Raw genomic sequence first — 21,734 nt, 5'->3', positions numbered from 1 at the left:
GTAAATCTAAACATAAAACTATCTCAACCTAAATGTTGTCTTTGATTGAGCATCTAAAGGGTTGGAAAATCATTAAGGCAGAAAAAAATCAATAAGGCGTGATGAGATTAAGCTAGAGTAAAAGAGTTATTGGGTGTGTATACATATGCATAAAGTTTAATGATAATACGGAGAACAACTTTTTTAAATTCACTCAAGTTCATGAATTAAGTCTACATTTATTGAAAAGAAATGAACTGTCGGGAGAGCTGAAGTTCTTGAATCCTTACTTTTTCTAAATATTTGTATTTTTAGTTGGGGAATTCTTGGGGACAACAAAAAGTTTTGTTATAATAACACTGTACACTCGATCGGGAAATTTCGAAACTCGCGCATATGTTAATTCTTTGTAGTAATTTTATTTCAGTGTATTTTGGCTGATCCGTAACTATAGTTCTATGACTTGACCACCCTGTACCGATTGTCGACAGCCGCTACTGCATCTATTTATAGAGATAATAACAAATATAACACGTTGTTTCTCTATGTAGTACATCATATTTATGCCTCCGCCTACTCTCCGCTCTGAGCGAAAGGGTAAAACCTCACAGAACAACAACAAAAACACATGCGACGACACTGGGGCAAAAATTAAATCGGGCACAACGCAATGCTCATTCAACAAAAAAATTTGTTAAACATGTTGATGACGATGACGAGGAGGTGGATGCCATCAAATTTGTTTAGCTCCCCGACAGCGTCGACAAACATACCAAATAAAAAAAATACAAAAAAAAAAAAAAACAACAAAAAGTAAAATAATAAATACATACCAGACCATCACCCTTGCCCCGTGTGCGGGAAGTAAAACGAATTGGGAGCGCGTTGTCGCATTTTTTAAAAATAAACTCGGAAAAGCGGCGCACGCACCGCCCAGAGACACGGCGAGTGGTGCACCACACAGCGGCGCATCACCGAAAATAGTGCAGGCAATCGCGCAGGTGGTAAATGGGAGCATGAACGGGATGCGCTGCGACTCAAAAGAATGCAACAGCGACAACAATGGCGCCATTTTGCTGGCAACGTTGTCATAAATCTTGAAATGCCTTTTCAGCCAGTGGCAATTCGAGTCGTTTCGGGGCGATTTCTCGCCAAACCAAGCTACGTGATCATAATATCAATAGTTGACCCAGAAATGAAAACGTTTATGAAGTTGGCTTAATAAAGGTTTAAGCTTCTTTTTTTTGGCCATCAAATCAAATGGGCTCACAGTTCATTGTCTGATTAAACCAAAGAACTTGAAGTATTCTTTGAGATTTGTATGAAGAGAGAGAACCAGAGGTTCAATATGAAAGCAACTTTGATCAGGTTCACAGTGCTAATAAGGTCACCGTGATCGGGCATTAAGCACAATTTATATAACCCAAAATATCAAATTCAAAATAAAATTTCGAAAATGATTCCGAAGATCACAATATTCAGAAACTTCTTCCCTGTGCCTTACACAATGCATAGAAAGTGTGTGCTAGCTTAACTCTATGGTATCTATAGTCCGACCCTTAAACTATTTTCAGGACTTAAATATGGTGATAAAGTGGTATACAAATATGGTATATACCAAAGCACAATGACGTACCTTTAAAAATTAGGTATTTCCACTGACTGATATAGACAATATATATGTACTTTATAGAATCGCAGATGTACGACTTTATTAAGTATTTTCAACCGATTCCAAAGTCTGAATCAGGTCACAATAATTGCTGCTGCACAAAGAATATTAACTATAAAAGACTCTTCAGTACGAAAGCTTAGAGCTCAACTTGGCAACAGAAAGCCGCTGCGTGAGTAAAGTGTGTAACAAATCCCACAATGGCTCTCAAATCTTTCAATGCCAGCTAGTTGCAGGGGGTCTGGGAAGAGGGTCGCTGTCTAATGGGCCATAATTTAACCATTGTATTCTAAGAGATAGCAGCTAAAGCGCTAATTAACTGAGAAGTCGCCTACAAAAATTGTTGCTAGGTAATTTGGGTAAAACCTTGCACATAACAAAAGCCAAATGACGAGTGCGTTAAATGGTAAATAACCAGCAAGAAAAAAAAAAAGGCAAATAGAGTCACGAAAATTAAATACCCTTGCTCAGAAGTATTTCATAAAAAAAACTTTATTTTCGACAGATTGATTCTCGCTCCTAAAATAGGGAAGTTTATGTCTGTTCAGTTTAGTCAAGATATTTCAAGTATCACAATAAAATGTGTTTCTCATTCGATTCTTTCATTGGAGCAAAATTATAAGGCTGTTCGATGTTAAGATTTGTCTAGTTTAATGTTTTCAAAATCAACGATTGACCCCCTGACAGATTAATGATATATTTATCCAATCTCGTCGATTCCGATATATATTTATATATATATATATATATATATCTATATGAAAGATTCGCTTGAACATACACAGATAAAGCTATAACTATGCAGCTTTTGATACAGATTAAGAATATAGTATATACTTAATGCCGACAGAGACTTCTCCTTCAATATGTTACACATTTAGTGATAAAATTATGATACCCAATACAAGTGTATTAACAATCAAAGAATCGCAAAAACAATAATAAAAACATTTAACGAGCTACGCTGAGAAAGAGGGTCAAGCTCAGTTGTGTGTGTTTTGACTGAAATTGAATGCGCTTTCATAGCCATAAATGAAATGCTATCAGTGGATTTATATGCAGGGCCTCTCACGTACAACGCCCCCACCTTTCTACACACTCATTTCATATCACATTCGCTTTCATTTCAATGATACGCAAAATCGCCGTGCACTGGGGTATATATATATATATATATATATAGCCTAGGTTTCTGGGCTGGTTTCTGGGCCAATTTTGTAAAGAGTTGATTTCTAAGCTGGCTTCGTCTCATTTGTGAAATCTGTAAATAAACAGCTCACAGTAATCAGATGCAAATAAGCCAAGAGGAAGAGGAGAGAATAAGCAGCTGGCTTGGTTAACCAAATACGAACAAATTTCGTTTAGTCCGGTGACCTGCGTTCCATACGATTCGTTTCGGGTTTCTCTTTCGAGTCCAACGAAAAGCGAAATTTGATTTCGGTTTTCTGATTAGTAGAACTAACCAAAAAAATAAAAAAACAACAACAGCTACAACAAAAATCCAAACAAACATCGAGAAATGTGGCCAACACCTTTGCGAATAGCAGGGCGGGGGGTTTTCTTAATTTATGCAGCTTGTCATCGCTGGCTTTTAACGTTGGGTCGATGGGTTTTTGGTTTTTGGGCTAGAAACTACCTGGTTTTTTTTTTTTGTGACTAGACAAAAGCGAAAGTCGTCTGGGTAATATATCAAATATGCTTGGTGAATTATTTACGTATATTATGCACAACGAAAATACGACAACTAAAAGGTAAAATATAAAATTTATTTTAAAAATTCAACACGAAAAGCAACAAACGTTGAATGCAAAAAAAGCCAGCTATTATTGTGTCAACCCATTCATAATGCAAGCTAATACCTATATTGTTTATGTATTTGCTTTTATATCAAGTATATATTTATATTATACATTTGTTGAATACCAAAAATGTATGCGTTAAAAAATGGGATTTGTGACAATTAAATATGATTTCAAGGGAAATCAAGTTAATACCTTGGTATTAAATACATTTTCGTTCCTACCAGAGCAGTATAATAGCAAGTATTTTTGTAAGCCCTTTTAAATTTATAACTCAAATATACATTTTATACTTTATTTGAACTCAAGGACAGAACAAAATCATATTGACGGGATTAATGCCATGCCTTTGGGTTCGGTTCCACAACTCATTTGTATTTTTTTTTTTTTTGGTTTAAAGAATCTCACGATAAAATAATATCTTGTTTTTCAGCCTTGTTTTGAATATTGGCTTATTGTTTTTAAGCCTAATACATTATTTAGATGTGTTACTCGACTAGGGATAAGGTTCGGCTGACTTTTCTAAGTAACTGATTCCAAGCAAGATTTGATTCATAGTAAGAAAAAGAATTCCTTACGCCGACGAAAATTTTGCATATTGGTAAAAATCAAAATATTTGTTTTTTACTTTTTCATGTACCAATATGGATTAATTAGAAAGGAATTTTTAAAATCTTGATGTTAAAAATTGCGTAAAGCTCATATTTATATATATACCTACATGCTATAAGTATAATATATATATGATATAAATGTTGAAAAACTCTCTCTATTACAATAATTTTCGGGTCCAAAGAATTTTAGTCAAAAGAAAACATTCTTCTATCTATTTTATCTACATATATAGCTTGTTTAACTGCACATATCAAATAACTTTGTCCCTGGCGCAACAATGACTTCTTGACTTCAAATCAATATTGCAAAAGCACGCCAAGTTGTTTTCGAGCCTTATTGCCAAATCTGAAGTGCCTAAATCATCGTTATAGTTTGGCAGCGCTGTACACATATTTGGCTAATAACGAGCGATTTCTAAGCCAAGTGAAATGCCGCAACAACAAGAGCTAGACAAAAGTCAAAGCTCTTGGCCAGTCAGTGTGGCCGATTGGAGCAGGAAACTTGAGCAATGCGCGCACTTGACTGCATAGTTTCGTTTTGTATCAATGAGATACAAATCAGCAGCAGCAGCTGCTGCCGTTGCTGCTATTTTGGGGTAATACACAACAAACTCATAAAGTTCAATTGAGCCAAAAGCACTTGAGTTAAATTTAAAAAAATCAAAATAAAACGAAAAAAAGAAAGAAACAAAGCAAAAGGTGAGACAAGTGCGCAAAGATACAAAACTTTATTTAAGATACAGATAGATAGATAGGCAATCGTTAGCCGGGTTCAGCTAGGAATTGGCCAGCCAGATTCGAGCAAACAAAAACCGGCTAGCAAGTGGAGTAGCTCGCTCGCAAGCCGGAATCCAAGCCTGGCCAAAGCTGAATACGAAAATTCAAAAATTTGAAATTTAAATTCAAATTTGTAGCGCAAAACTGTGAGCTCAAGTGCATTAACTGGCGAATTGCTTCCGGTAGCTGCGACTTGCGACTACAGCGAGTCCAATGGGCCAACACACACACACACACACACACAGACACACTTGTGACCAAGTGGTGCTGCGGTGGTGCTCTCTGCTCGTCACAAGTTTGCACCGCATTTCGTAAGCGGCTTCAGTTTTCTGACAATTTTCTTTTCGCTTCATTTTTGGGCAGCCAAACACACGGTTAATGCTATAAATTAACGCAACAGCACAACAAACAACAACAACAACAAAAACTACTACTACTGCAAAATAAAAACACAAATTGTATCGTCATGTGGGTTTATATAAGGCAGGCCAACCAGCCAGTCGGCCAGGCAGTCAGTTAGACAGTCGGGGCTACCTACGCGCATGTGCGTCCAGATCCACATCCACATTCACATCCAAGTCCACTTCCAGGTCGCCCCAGACACGGGTACCCGCTCACATAGTTGGCCAATTTTTCCGCATCTGTGACAGCTGCTGCTGTTTTTTTTTTTTTCTTAGCTTTCGGTTTTTACAAATTTACAGTTTTTATTTCGTTGTTTTTCTCACGTCGATGAGTTTGCATAAAATTTGCAAAGTTCGGCTGAAAAATCGCTTAATTATCTAATGCCAGGCTATATAATAGAAAATGGCCAAAACAAAAAATTAATTACACGCTTGTCCACATCTATTTAAAGTGCGTTTGTTTTCGCATTGTGGGAACGGGAAACGAATCGATTGAAAAAGTTAACGAGAGAATAGATAGAAAGGAATCGGTATAGTCAAACAAAAATCCAGCTGTCTTTAATAACTCTCAAAAACAAAGAACAATCAAATTGAGCCGACATTCAAACAATCAGAAATTAAGAGTGCCAAAAGTTGTGGAAAAATGGGGAGAATAGAAGAATAGAAAATAATGAAAGATAGATCAATAATGACCCAAATTATAGCTTACGTTACAAACAACAAAGTGTCATATACAAATTTATGCTCATTTGGCAAGACTATGAATTTTTGTTGTTGTTGTTTTTTTTTGTTTAACAAGTATAAATGTTGAGAGCTTCTGCTGAATTTGAGCCGGCGACCTCCCTCTAAGTATGTAAGTCCCACGCTCCAAGTTTATTTAGTTTATATAAGAATCTATGACTCATAAGTTGTGTACTTTTATCGTTGTTAAATCTCAGAAACAACCTGCAACTTATAAGGTTACGAAAGTTGTGAAAGAAAAAGAGAGAATAGAAGAATATAACATAATGTAAGATCGATTATTAATGACCTGAATTATATCTTAAGTTCAGAAAGAACTTAATTTTATATATGTACGTATACATGCGCATAAGTTTTAGAAAGAAAGTTTAATTTATATTTTCAAAAGAATTACATATAGCCATTATATTTGGTTAATGATGTTATTGAAAATAAATAGATATATCAAAAAACTTGTATCTAAAAATATATGTATGTATACAAGAACATGGACTCCCACTTAAATACTTCTTGCCTAAGTAGGAGAATGGGAAATCTACTGTGGATTGAAATAATGCCAGGCACAAAAACATTCAGTACCTTAAGCAAGGATAAGTTGTCTTCTCTATTTATAGTGCAGACATAAAACATAAGAACCAATTATTTCCAATATAAAATTTGAAAATTGAACTCATACTATGTGTTATCTATTTAAGATCTGGAGAATTGTTTGAGAATCTCAATAAACTCGTCTGGATTATATCTATGTTTGTATACAGATCAGAAGACATTATTTAATAATGTTTCTAAAAAAAAGTAGAAACAGAAAATTTCACCAAATTAAAAAAAAGTACCATAAAAAAAACATGTTTCCTTTTAAAAACCCAAACTTTGTTATATTCTGTACAAACAAGCCAAGAAAAAAAAATAGCTCAGTTTACAAAGCGTTAAAAACTCGTATAGAAAGTTGCAGCGGTTTTACACTTGACCCAAAGCTAATACAAAGCCAAATATTTGTACAGCTGGAAAATGCTGCATAGAACAGGCCCCCAAACAAAGAGGCAAAATACCGTTACGCGCTGAAATCTTGAAGAATCTGAAACTTTATTGTGTGCGTGTGTGTGTTGTGACGGCTCACACACAATTCTCTGCCAGAGTAAGTTTCCCTACCCAGGCCCATAAAACAGATCAGCAACTGTCACTGTAAGCACTCTCAGCTGGAAGTTACAATCAGTTACAGTAAAGTGTCAGATGCTTAGCAATTATGATGATTATGAGGAACTTACATTTCACATAGAACAGCAGACTGTCTGACTGACTGACTGACTGACTGACTAACTGACTAACTGACTGAATGAACTGACTTTTAGACGACATAACCCATAACCGTAACCAGACTTAAGAGTTGAACACTGCGCGCACTTTGTGCTACTTATTTCGAGCTGTCTCTTTATACCCTTGCTCAGGGTGCTTTTATTTTGTCACGAAATGTGTAACTTATTAAAGGAGAGATGTCGTGGCCATGAAAATAATATGCTCTTCAGCAGGGTCGAGTCGAGTCGATATTGACTTGACACATGCCCTTATTTTTGATGCGAAAAATATATATTTCGGTGTCGATCTGGCCACAAGCACATATCGATTTTATAGTACAAAACACAATTACAATTGGGACCTTTAATCGACTCATATTATATGAACAGCTATAATGTTTTTTTCCACATCAAACTCAAAATGATGTGTGCTTTATGATGTACGTCAACTAGCTGATATGGTACAGAAATACATACCACGTCGGCTGTTTGGCTGTGAGGGTATTTAAGCTTCGGCAGTCTGTTGGTTATAGTTTTCTCCTGTTGGCCGTTGTTTTTTGGGCTTTTCGGCACGTTCAACCTGCATTTCTGTCACATCATCTAAAACTATTTTGGTAGCTGAAACAGACAGAGGGCCAGCACTTGTCAGCCAGACAGTACGTCAAAAAGTCTGTCAGTCAGTCCGGCAGTCGGTCCGTCAGTTGTTCAGGTTAGAGTCGCTTTGCCATACTTTAACGGTTCTCACACTCTCGGGCAAACGAATCTGGCGTGTGTATCTTTGGCAGCGAGTGGCACTCATCATAATTACAACGCCGCCACAGCAACAATTGAGTGACTGACTGAATGAATGACTGAATGACAGCCACATGAGGCACAGGCACTGGCAAACGTCTAAAAGTTGGACTTGGCTTCAGCTCGCGCAGTTCCACAGCCTTTCGTAGTGTTCATAATTTATGATTGCTTTGCGTGATTTTACATTTCTGTGTTATTAGTCTAAACTTGGCTTGAATCCATGCTCGTGTCTCTGTGGTAAAAAAAAAAAGAAATAAAAACACCTACATACGCTCGCACCATGGACCCAACGCAGTCAGCCCACACAGGGCAGACATGGGCAAAGGGGGTTATGTTTGGCCCGAGAATTGCACGTTGCGGCCAAATTGTATTTGGAATTATGAATGCTGCTGATCATTAAAATCAATTCTGATTCATTAGCTTCAATTGATGGCTTTTGTGTAATGATTCGCACAGTCCACAATTGATCCTTAGTTCAGGTGCCCAGAGTGTGGGATTTTGAGAAATCAACAGATCTTAATAGATAGCAAAACCTTGTAGTTTGATTGATGTGGGGTTAAGTCTTTAACAATATGTTTTGAAATTTGTGCATTCAATTGAGTTTTCCACTCCATTTGACTTTTCTAGTTATTAACATACCAAGTAGAAAAATATTGTACTTCTTCAATATTGTAGAAGTTAGGAGAGGCTATAAAGAAGTGAAATAAACTCTATTTGTAACTTCATTAGAATTTAGTGTGACTACTCTGCTGATCTCCAAAAAAAAAATATTTGAAGAATTCATTCATTTTTCTGTCGATTTGTTTATATGCAAAGTATATGGCCTGGGGTAGTTCGATGGTACCATGTAACTTTTCTTACTTCAGAAGAACAAGTTAGGTGTCGTTTGTCATCTTCCTAGCTCTTACGGTTTGGGCTGTGCGTTGATCTCCAGTCAGTCAGTCAGTCAGTCAGTCAATCAGTCAGTCAGGACAAACAGTTTTATATATAGAGATATATATATTTTACTACTATGCAACTTTATTATAGGCTTGTCAAATATTTTCAATAGAGCATAAGATAACCTGCATAATTTTAAAAACTTTAAATTCAAGCAACCTATGTCATTTCCAAGCCCAGAAGCGTATAGGAAAAACTTAAGGTCAAGCTCATCAGCGCTGCAAGAATGTTATTATGAAATATCAATCAAATCCTCACCTTGAAATTAGTTTAATGACTTTAAAAATAAGCTAAAACTACTTAGTTAGTGCGTAAAATATAACATGGCAATTATTTTCAGCACTTCATCAATCAAGAACCCTCCCTCCCCCTACCCAGCCCTCCACACGTACATATAAAATAAAACAAACAAAATGGAATGAAGTTAAAAATACAGAAGAACCGGCCACTGACCAGCTGTCAAATGAAATCTATTTCTTGAACCATAACATTATTTGTTTTGCTCGTTTGTCAACGTTTTCGTTAAGGAAGCACTCGAAAATTTGATGTTGTTTTAGCTGCACAAATACGAGGCCAGGCTGTTGGTAGGGAGCGGAGTATTTCCGGTTGAAGTGGCATAAGGAAACCCTTGGCTTAGAGACCGCATAATGTTTGGCATAGAAAATGGTTATTGCTACAGTTATGATCCAAGAATTTCCATGTAAATATACCAACCGATATGCAAATGATATATGGGCAAATATAGAGAAACAAATAAACCCAACTGCGACTGCATTTGGCTAGAGGCACATTTCGATTGTTGTTTGTTGTTGTTGCTGTTGCAGTTTGCTGCTGTTTATTGCTGTTGCAATTCCCAGAAAATTATGCTTGGAAATTGAGAGTCTCTGTTCGTTGAATCGCCGTTGAGGCTGGATTTGGAGTTGGAGTTGCCTTTCGCGTTGTCGACGCTATTACGACACAGTTTTCGTTTCGTTTTTAATAATCATTTGCAAATGTCTATTAGACCGGCCTCTCCCCCAGTCAAAGCTAGGCAGCCCCTCGCTCTAGCAGCTGCGCATGCGCAGCGCTTTTCAAAGGAAACAAATCGCAAAGGCAAACGAAACTGAAAATGTGCAGCGAGAGAGTACAAAAAGAAAAGAAAAACAAACTTATGGCTGGAAATGTTTGAAGCATGTAAATTAAGACTTTTAGCTCAAATTATAGAAAACGGACTGTGGCATGCGCAGGGGCGGCGGGGGTGCATGGGTGGGACTTGATTCCTAGTAAATTTGAACATATTTCTTAAGATGACGCGCATAGAGCGACGCCCATGTTTGCTTTGAATTATAGTGATCCGCTGAAAAGTAAAAGTTGGAAGAGTCCAAAAAAAAGCAATCGAGCGACTTAAACTTTAACTTTGGCAAAGCAAAGAAATACACAGAAATTGTGAATATTTGTGTCAATATGTAAGAAAAATTGTGCTTGAAATTGGAAAAGTTTACATGCCTAAATTGTTCCATCGTATATTAGAAAACCTTATCTCATCAATTAATATTAAGTTCAATTATTATAATTAATTTTATTGTTATTGTTCCTCATGTAATTATTATTATTATTTTCATTATTATTATTATTTGCATTATTATATTTATTATTTTTTTATTATTATCATTATTCGTTTTATTATTATTATTGTTATTCGTGTTATTAAATTATTCCAAAATGTATTTTTATATTCTAAACATTAAAGCACAAGTTTCAAAAATGTGTAAGGGGTAAAAGTCTTCTCTTGAATTAAATGTAATATGCAAAAGCAAAGAAGAGATTAAATGGTGACAACAATATTTGCCAGCTTTAAACGCTTTAGTTAAGACAAAGTCAAGTGTGTGAGAAAGTTTCCATTGGAAATTGCAAAAGTTATGAAATACTTAGAATCTGATTGACTCAGTATGAGCTGCTGAGGTGTTTATGCTGTGTGCGGTGCGGAAATTGGTTGGCAATTCTTGACAACGGACAACTGTTGCTCAGTTATGCAATTAAATTAAAATAAAGTTGCAACAACGACAACAGCAACAATAACAGCAGGCAGTCGGGTGATCGCATTGCAGTTGCTTCTGTTGTTGTTGTTGTTGTTGCTGCTGCCGCCTGTTGCGAGTGTTGCAATTGCTTTCGCTTTGATTGAATTTATTTTATAATCCACGATGCCAACTGCTTAGCCAGCTATGTGTGTGTGTGTAGTGTATATAACTGCGCTTATGCACAGGCATAGGAAAACTGCATCTGTAAGATGCAATTTACAATTTGCATTTTATCCACAGCGCGAACATAGGAAACGACGCGTCCGACAGCCTCCAGAGACAGATACTCACACACACGCGGACACATGTATATATGGACACATGTGATAAATTATATTATTGGCATAATAATATATTTAAGAGCCATAAGCAGTAAAATCGAGTCGCCGCTGTGAGTTGAGAGTTGTGTGATTTAAATTCAGGCATTTCATATTTTCAAATGCGCATTAGCGGCTTCCTTCCAATACGATTGCAATCACAAATGCAAAAAAAAACTATAAATAACAAAAATAGAAACTAGTGGGGAAAATCGAATAAGAAATACCCTACAAGCTGATCTAAATTAATGGAAAAATAAATTTAATAATTTTTAATAGTAATAGTAGTAATAGTAATAATAATAATATTTACTATAATAATAATAATATTAATAATAATAATAATTTATAATTAATAACAAGAATAATAATAAGAATGCTGGATTTTCCGACCTTTCCATGTTATTGGTGATATTTTTAAACAAAATTGTTTTTTTTTTGTCTTAAATAAAATTTACGGAACTCGAGCCAACCAAATAAATAATTAAAACTAATAAAAATAAAAATAATAATAATAAAAATAATAATGAGAATAATAACAAAATTAATATTAATAATAAAAGTAAAAGTTAATAATATTTAAAATATTTATAATAATTATAATAATCATAATCATTTTCATATTAGTAATATTAAACAAATTTATTTTTAGTTTTATATAATCATAAAAATAAAAATATTAGTTATTATTACAAATGTTATAATAACAATAATAATACCAGAGGAAATTACGTTTAAAAAAAGACAAGCAAAACGAAAAAAAAAATTGCACTCTTTTCCCTTGTCTTTTTATTGCTTTTTTGGTGAACAACAAAATAAAATTTCTGGTAGCGCTCAAAGAAATAAATAAAATTATTTGTAATAAACTGAAATAAATTAAGAGATCTATTTTACAAGTGCAGTAATTTGTTATAATTATGCTATATAATTTAACTTCAATTGAAAATAGTTAAAATTGTCAAACTCAATTAAAATTAGGAACGCATTAAAACAGATCCGATACTTCAGAGATGCTCAATTTTTGGATACCCTTTGCACACATTTTACCTTTAAAGGGTATACAATAACTATAAAACAAATAACAAAAAAAAAAAAAAAAACAAAAAAGGAAAATGGCAAATTGCATTAAATAAATAGTAAACTGTGACTGTTGTTGTTGTTGTTGATTCTTCTCTCTCACACTCACGAGTCTCTTGGCTATGGATTTGCTTTGCAAATTGGATTATGGTTTATTGTGTTATTGTTATTGTTGTTGTTGTTGTTGTTGTTGCTTGTGTTGCTGTTGTTGCTGTTGTTGCTGTTGCTGCTGTGCCACATCCTCAAACAGCGGCAATAAAAATGTCGGCGCATGCGTCGCTGCCAGAGTCGTGTAATTACAGCGTTGCCAGCGTGTTGCACAGTGGTTGCCACTGAATTTATGCTGCACAACGGGCAACGGGCAACTGGCAACTGGCATCTGGCATCTGGCAACAGGCAGCAGGCGGGCAGCCCCTTTAATTATTTGCACGAATTCGGTTTGTTAATCGCCCATTGACGTGCCGCATCGATCGGGCATAGACATCTCCATAAATACAAAAACACACGCATTCACATACACACAGCTAGATATGGAGTATGTATAGAGATCGAGATACATACATAAGTATCTGAGTAAAAGTGCAATGAAAGCCACAAAAGGCACACTTCAATTAAAGGGGACGCCACGGCGCGATTGTCGACATCGGATTGCATTGGAGTTAGTTAGATAAACAAAACTGCGCGCCAAATTACAGCATTGTTATCGCAAGCGGGCAGGCGGGCCGAGCGAAGGCAGGGGGCAGGGGCTGGAAAAATTTATGATTGAATTGAGTATTTTCACGTTTGTTTTTCTTTAATGGGCAAGTGAAAAGCCGCACAACAACAGCAACGAGAAATGGGCCCATCAATTGCCAAATGAAATGAATTCAAGAAGTTGCCAGTTTAAATGCCAATGACCGACCACGAGTTGCACTTAGCATGTAGGACCCAAAAACCGTTTCCAATGGGGAAAATGCAAAGTGAAAACTAATGATAGAACAGCTCTAATGTGGCCACAGTCCCAATTACCAATACGAAAAATAGCTGTGCGCTGTTCGAGCATGGGAAGTGCTTCGAACTGGGTAGAAGAAATGCATTTCTTTGTTGTTCTTCACCATTTTTTAATGAAATGTGCACAAATAAATAGCTTAAAGTCAAGTTTTTTATGTAATTAAATGTTTACATGATAGACCTTTAAGCTACACACATTATCCAGTAAATGCAAAGAAATTTGCTCGAAACACAGAATTTCGATATTGATTATTATCGATCGCTCAGAATCGGAAAAAGTTATCGATTATCAGAAAGCTCTCTGTACTGCGCGGGCACTAAAAGGACCTATGTTAAAAAGGTAAAGACTTGATACTCTTCAAATCAATCTACCATTTTTACCCATTTCCAAGAGGTTCAGGGTATAAATCAAACTTTTAACCTTTCGAACCTTAAAACTAAAACTGGTAAATCATAAGATTAAAATGAGTCTTATTTAGTAAATGTTCAACTATTTTCACCTATAACTTAAACTTCAGGTTTTTTACTTAGAAATAAATTGTCTGATTATACTAATGCTAATGCTATATACAACTTTAAAGAAACTGTGCAGCCATTTAATATCAATAGGATACGAAATCTGAAATTACTTTGTGCCACATTTAACAATTATGGAAATTGTAGAAAACAAACCTTTCTATACAAACACAAAAAAACTCAATTGCCCGCTTTAAGTATATGAAACTGGTTTATTCATCATGCATATTCAGCTTGCGTTCATTCAGATTGAAAATTACTTTATAACTTTATATGTATATGCATTAAATCATGCTCCCAAAAAAAAATAAAGAAATACTTCGGGCAGCATATCATTTAATCAAAAGCTCGTTAGTCTGCGCACACAGTTTGCGCTTGAATTTTTAATGGCTTAATCAGTTTCGGTTTTTTTTTTTTCTGGGTTTTTTTTTTTTGGGTAGAGCGGGGGAAGCCACAAGGAAATTGCATCGGAAAGCGATACAAAAGAAGCACATCAAGAGTTTTTCCTATACGTGCACATATGAGCATATATAAGTTTTTTTTGTGGCCTCTCACAAATTGATTTGCTATATGAAGACGGATAATTGGTTTTCGAGCCGGCTGCGGGTTACGGGCGACCATAGAAAAGCTTTCACGGATGGTCTGAGGCGCATCTATGAGTAGGTTTTATTAACAAATCAATTGGAGCGCCCTGTTAGCAACCAATTGCAATTTCTTATGCCTGAAGATTACAGATTATAGAGAATTTGAAAAGAAAGAACTTAAAACAAAATATGTGATAGAAAATTGAGCAAAGCTTAAGTCAATTAAATGCCAATAAAACTTATTTCTCTTATATATCTATAAATTGTTCGTTTAGTATAAGATAATAAAAAGAGAATACATTTTCAGTTAAAGTACAGATAACAGTTGAAAGCAATACTAAATGCATACTCTATCCTAAGATTATGCTTGATTCTTGCTTAAAGAAAGATTTGAGGTTTAATTTCAATCGCAAACTTGCTGTTTGCGTTCGTTTTGACCTCACATTCCCATATTCTCCTTTTAACCTATTACAAATGAAAATAAGTTACTTTAAGATGCAATTTGAATATTTAACGAACGGAAAAATAAAATATAAAGACCAAAAATTGAAACTATTTGTATGATCGAGGCACAAATAATTAGATGAGGCTTTGAAATCATAATTCATATTATTATTATCAAATTATTGCCTATAATATGCCCTTCGGCCAAGACATAACATTTATACTCCATGGTAGGATTTGGAGGCGTTTCCTACTTGTTCAGTGGCTCGAAAGAATGCATTCTGCCATGTTACATATGAAATTGATATATATACATATATTAGAAAACAAATTTTCTATTTTTCTACACATTTATTATTTTTAACATATTTGAGCATCAATAATACTTATTATTATATTTATATATTAAGCTCAAATGAATGAATATGTGTGAAAAAGGAGGGAGACCCAAAGACATCCAATAAGGAAAAGTTAAAAGAGTTAATCATTAAATTCAATCATCAACAACACACATCCGCTTATTTAACTCTAAAGACTGAAGATGAAAAATTATCAATATCTTCAAGATTCAAGACGATCGCATAATTAGAGGATACGAATAATTTCCAGCAAAACGTATAAACTAAATGCAGCATATGTTTTGAGGCATGTGCTAAATTGTTTTTTAGTCTCTTTGTGAGTTCCAATGTGCACAATGTAACAGTTCTATGCGAATGTGGTATTACTCATAGAAGAAGTAATAACCCATAGACGCAATTTTGCTTTGAGCGTGCGAATTGATCAGCTGATTCATTGGCATGTTCTATTAAGATTTTCACAGCTTTCTCTAGGTGTCAAGTTTTACGAACATGCTAAAAACTCGATGTAGCATAATTGTCTGTGTGTGTGTGTGTGTGTGTGTGTGTGTGTTGACTGGAAAGCAGCTAAATACTATAGCATTTGGCTCATTGCGTCGCACGTAAACTGTATGACTAATCAATATAAAGAGCAGGACAGAGACAGACTGAGAGGCAGACAGAGAAACAGATAGAGACTCTCTGGGAGACGATACGCTTGGACGAGTTTCACAAGCTTCAAGACCCGCATATGAGAGCTTTGCGTATGAGTTTTTACGATCATACGAATTGTATTTGCATTTATATTGAATACTATATGAGCAAGAGTGTATATATATATATATCGTAGTTATGTGTGTGATCGCCAGCCAAATGCCAAACAATGTGAGTCACGATAATCAGCGTTGAGCACACCGCAAACACGTCTCACAATATGCACAGTACTTATAAGCGCGAGGGCAGAATTGGGAATACACATCTTTCTAGTTTCCAAAGTAAACTTTCGATATGAATCAAAAATTTAACATAGTAAGCTTAAACTATGTATAAGGGAAAATACTTTAATGACTACGATTAAAAAATCAACAAAAATAAAATAATGTATTGAAAAAATTCTGCGTGACCAGAACAGGAGACAATATAAATGGAAAGGCTTATGGCACAACTAACTAAATAAATATATAACTAACATTAGTCTAGTTAGAGACAAAGCAAACTTTGATCACATTTACCAATTTATATTAATTTATTCAATTAACCCCAGGAGCTGCCCTCGTGCATTGCCAGAGTTACAGAGTTATATGCGCAGTTATAATAACAACGCTTTGAATATCGCACAGTGGCTGCAAAACGAGTTTCGATTTGTTGAAATAAGCATTTATGAAAAATTAAACACACACAATCCATAAGTAAATAAATGGGTATGGGTATATAGGAGACATAAGTAGACGCTAACTTGGCAAGTCTGTTGTTGAAAATATTGCAAGATGTTGCAGTTGCTGTTGCAGTTGCCGCAACTGCAATCGAGCGTAATGCGCGCACATGCAACGTGCCACAGCAACAACACCTTTGAAATGGTGTCAGCAATAATTTATCAAAATAAAGAAGCAAAAGTCGGCAGAAAAAAAAACATGAAAAATAGCATAAATAAACCAGGCAAAGCTGTTCAAACCGCATCTAAGTCTGAAAAGAGAACCCGAACCGAACCGAAACGTTGCCAGCAATTTGCATGAGACAAAAGACAATGGGCCACCACACAGATACAACACGCACACATGTGTGTGTGTATCTGTAAGATACGAGCTATCTCAAGCGGTCGCCCAGGGCATGTAAAGCGTGTCAGTGCAGCGCAGTGAAACTCGGTGAAATAATTGCGGTAAGCGCATAAATAAAATTACACATGTTGCGAATCTGCAAGCAGGCGCACTGTGGGCGACAGACACGCCCCTAAGCCCAAGCAGCCCTCCACAGCAGGTAAATGGCAGTCAGAGGCAGGCAACAGTTATTCGTATCTGTCAGATAGCTGCACTTTTATCTTATCGTGCCTTCCTGTTGATGGCCCAAGCATTTATTGATTTTTATTCTACGTTCTGCTTGATAATGCAAGTGGCGAAAAACATTTTTACGACCCCTCACCCCTCAGGCAGGGTCAGTGGTAGTGACTGTGGTGGGAGTAGCTAAAGGGTCTGTCAAGCGGTCTGACAGCAGCCGCAACTAATTAAGGAAAATGACGTTGACAATGAGGATTACTCGACCCAACCCTCTGCACGTGTCCTTTGCCAGAAAGAAAAGGGCCAGGCAAAATGTACAAGGTTCAGGGCACATGTCCCATTCTTCCACTACATTGATCCTGTCAACAAGCATTTTTATGGCATTTGACAGCATTTCCCAGAAACTAATCAATGAAAATGCAGGCAAAACCTTAAAAAGAAAACATGCGAGCAATTCGGGGTACTTTATTTTTGTTTTAAGTTCCTTAAAGGTCACGTATATGCTTAAAATTCACATTTTTTCATAAATAATATTGCTTACAGACTGCAGTAAAGTCACGATGTGAGTTTATATGAAGCCGAAATTATACTATATATTTATATTAAAAAAATATATATATAAATATATATGGATGATAAATGAGCCAAGCAGAAGTATTTTAGTTATGTAAGCCATTGAAATCGACATTGAAAACTTGGCTTATAGTCGAACACTGAAAAGAACCAAGAGAAACTGGCAATTGCTGTATCAGAGATTAAAAGTTTGCAATAAAGTTGACTGATATTTTGTATATATTGCTATTAATTTCTTTGCTCACCTTTTTCCCCCCATCTTAAACTAAATATACTTGTTGTCACACTTCTGCCATTCATATCACATGAATAAGTGCTATTTCCTGCTAAAACTATATACGGGCTTGCTGTAAGTCCGCTGATAAATTTCAATACTGTCCCTGGTTCTCCTGTGCCCTATGATTATTGTATATAAGAATAAAGATTACTGTGTAATCGCGTGATTCACATATGTTCGCATAAAAACTATTCGGAATATGCGCTACTTACTTATCAAATTGGGTTTAAAATGTCAATAAATCGGTAGAGGAACCGTATATCCAACCCATGTTGGACTACAAAATTGATAGTAGATAGTTATTTTGAAACAATCCACTAAAGTAAAATTAAATAAAAATACGATTTGCTTGCCTTGAATTTGATGACTTGTGATGATTGTAATCCAGCCGAACCATTCCATTTTAAAGCAAGTTCCCAAAAATAAGCATTAACTAATTATATACCTAGTATAGTGTATTTTAATTATAAAATACAACTGATAATATATTCTAGAGAAACATAATTTGTTCATCTCTCATCTATAGTCAATTCCTCACGTTGATGGCATTTCAAACATTAAAGTTTATTACAAAAAAAAACCTCCTTAAATATAATTGTTTACATGTGCCCAGCCCATTTTTATAGCTGGCCCGTAAATGCCCAGAAATAATATTGAAATTTCTGACTCACCGTTTGACATTGCGACAACGTTTCTCATTCTCGCGTTCGGCCTCCTTGACGCTATCCCAGCTATCGCCTACACCCGAGGAGGACATATCGTCCAGTCGCTCCTCATCCTCCATGCCGGAATCCTCGAGACTGATGTGACAGCTGGTGAGGGTCACCTGTTTGCCATTGTCGCCCACCTCAATCCAATCGGATGTTCGGATGCGCTGCGAGCGCTCTGTGCCATAGGGCGAGGAGTCTGAGGAGCAGCCGGAGGGACAGCGTTTACGTGGCGTTGAGTTGCCATTCAGGGTTTCATTGTCCTTTAACGATTTGTTGACGGCATAGGTCAATGTATCCTCCTCATCGCCATCGGCATCCTCCACATTGTCCGCATCCACATCCTCCGTGTCGGCATCCTCAATTGAATTGTAGCGCTGACGCGTCATTGTTTTAGTGGGCGTGTCCTGCGACTGCCACTTGGTGGGCAACTGTTCCAGGGAGCAGGCACGATTGCGCATGGCCGCCAGCTCCGAGATGAGCAGCTCATGAAAAGCTGGCTTCTTCTCCGGCGTATTGCCAGCGCTGACAGATGTCTTGATGGGCTTGGTTTTGGTTTGAGGTTGGATTTGGGTTTGGGTTTGGCTGTTGCTGGGGTTTATGTTTATCCGCGTGCAGTTGCCCGCTGCTTGAATGACCTGGCTCAACTGTTGCTGCTCCTGTGCCCTTTCCCGCTCACGCACTCGCTCCATCTGCTGCCGCTTGTGGCGCTCCTGCGCCAGCTCCTGCTCCAGCAGCGCCTGATGCTGTATGGCGCGCTCATGCTTGGTTATAATGGTGGTATCTGCCAAAGTCTGCTTCTGAGATTGGCTTATAATGATCTCCGAGAAGAGACGCTCTGCGGCATTCTTTAGGTTATTCTTTAGCTCCACCGTTTTGCCGCCCAGAAAGCTGCCGCCGCTGCCCCCTCCCTGGCTCGACAACGGGCCATCCAGCGTGGTCTTGGAGCGCCTAAATATGCTAGTGGCGGGCGTAGCTGGCGGCGCCACAAAAGCGGCCACATCGTCCACATCCAGCGTGGCGACCGGAATTTGAACAATCTTCCGCGGCTTGGGCAACGGCTGTGTGGTGGGCAGCAGACCCGCACGCTCATAATCCACTTTGCCCAGACTCAAACGCGTGTCCTTGTGTGGCGTCGGACTGCTCTGTGCGCTTAGAGAATTGGCGCGATTCACGCTGATGACGGCCACAACGGACTCCCTCGGCTTAGCTGTGGGCACAGCCGGCGCTTTGCGCAGCTTTAACGGTGGCTTGGGCGCCGTTGCGGGGGCAGCAACTGTTGCTGTTGTTGTTGATGTTGCTGTTGTTATTGTTGTTGCGGGAGCAACTGTGGCTGTTGCAGCTGTTGCTGTTGCAGTTGCTGTTGCTGTTGCGCTACCAACTAGCGCCATGGTGGGCGTCTGTGTTTGCGCCTGTTTCTTTTGTAGATTCAGCGAAGGCGACTTGTAGACCAAGGTGCGTCCCACTGCGCTCAGTTGGCTAACAAATGTGGGCTTCTTTTGTATGAGTGGCGGGCAGGGTGTGCCCGCAGCAGCTGCTGCCGCTGTCCCTGCACCTACCGTAGCTCCTGCTGCTGTTGTCATTGTTGCTGTTGTTTTGGGCCTGGGCGGTACCGGCGGACCGGGCCGCTTAACCGCAAGCGTTGCCTGCATTTCGGTTGCTGCTGTTGCTGTTGTTGCCATTTGCGGCAAGTTCTCACGCCTTGTTGTTGTTGGCTCCGCTGCGCAAAACCCGTATTTGTAGGTCACTTTTTATACCCTATGCACAAATGTGAATGGAGGGTATATTGATCAGAGGACCAAGTATGTCCTTATAATGCCAACAACTGCGTATATAAAACCTTGTATATTCGCGTTAGTTTATCGACCAATTTGTTGACCACGCCTACTAGGGCGGCGGTTCAAACGTGAAAACCTGCAGCACACACAATTGAAAAGATAAAGCCAATAAATTGAGCAGTTCAATTACGGTTGACCTCCTCTTACGATCGAGTCCAAAATATTTGTTCTTATTTTTTTCGCGTTTTTTAAAGTCACTGATCGGCACTTACAGTTTTAGAGGCACCAGACGCACGTTGAACAGTTTTCAGCTGTTTTTCAACACTGTACACAGGGTATCGCGCAGTCGATGGCTGCCGCTTGGCAAGGTTCCGACTTGTTTTCTTTTTTTGCACCTTTGCAACTTCTCGACTTGGAAGGCGGCTTTGTATTTTGGTATTGCGATGCGTTTATTTATTTATTTATTATTATTTAGCATAAAACTTGTTTTGCTGCGTTCTTGTTGCTGTTGTCGTTGATGTTGTAGTTGTTGCTGTTAGCATTTTGACTGCAACTGCAACTGCGACGGCTGCTGCGACTGCGGCTGATCTATTTTGAATATAGGCCACGGCGGCGCACTAACGGGCCTAGTTGCTGCTTAAAGTTGTTGTTGTTGTTGCTGTTGTTGCTGTTGTTGTTGTTGTCGTATTCTGTTTGGCTTATTGCTTATTGGTTTATTGGCTTATTGAAACTCGTTTGGCTCGTTGTTGTTTTTGTTGTTGTTGCACTTTGAATTCTCTGTGAGTTTTTTATTTTTTTGTTTTTAAAGTGAAAGGGTTGCGGTTTTAAATATGTTTTTTTGTTTTTGGTTAGGTCTTACAGTGATTGCTCAAAAAAAGTAGAATTATCCAACACTAAGAACAACTTAACCTCACTATTTTTAAAATTATTGAACATTTAAATTAGCTGCTTTCCGTGGTGACATTTTTATGGATTTTTAAAAATATCAGATGTGAAAGGGTTATAAAATGCCGGTTCCAGTTTCTGGACGACTAAAATTTTGGAAATTTCCAATTTTCGAGCGATCACTGTACTTCTTATTT

General features: G+C 37.3%; 1 protein-coding gene across 1 annotated transcript in view; it reads right to left on the bottom strand.

Annotated features, from left to right (window-relative positions):
* Positions 1-21,152, bottom strand: part of LOC115764907 (myb-like protein U) — a 51,023-nt gene extending 29,871 nt beyond the window's left edge. Inside the window, exon 1 of the mRNA XM_030708204.1 lies at positions 18,839-21,152. Coding sequence (XP_030564064.1) covers positions 18,839-20,556 — 1,718 coding nt within the window. The 5' untranslated portion in view covers positions 20,557-21,152. The remainder of the gene's footprint in view (positions 1-18,838) is intronic.
* Between the last annotated feature and the right edge of the window lie 582 nt (positions 21,153-21,734).

Source organism: Drosophila novamexicana, unplaced genomic scaffold (genome assembly GCF_003285875.2).
Source record: "Drosophila novamexicana strain 15010-1031.04,08,12 unplaced genomic scaffold, DnovRS2.1 tig00000877-arrow-arrow-pilon, whole genome shotgun sequence".
Classification (NCBI taxonomy): Eukaryota; Metazoa; Arthropoda; class Insecta; order Diptera; family Drosophilidae; genus Drosophila; species Drosophila novamexicana.
Note: the sequence above shows the minus strand (reverse complement) of the source record. Positions and strands in the feature narration are given on the sequence as shown.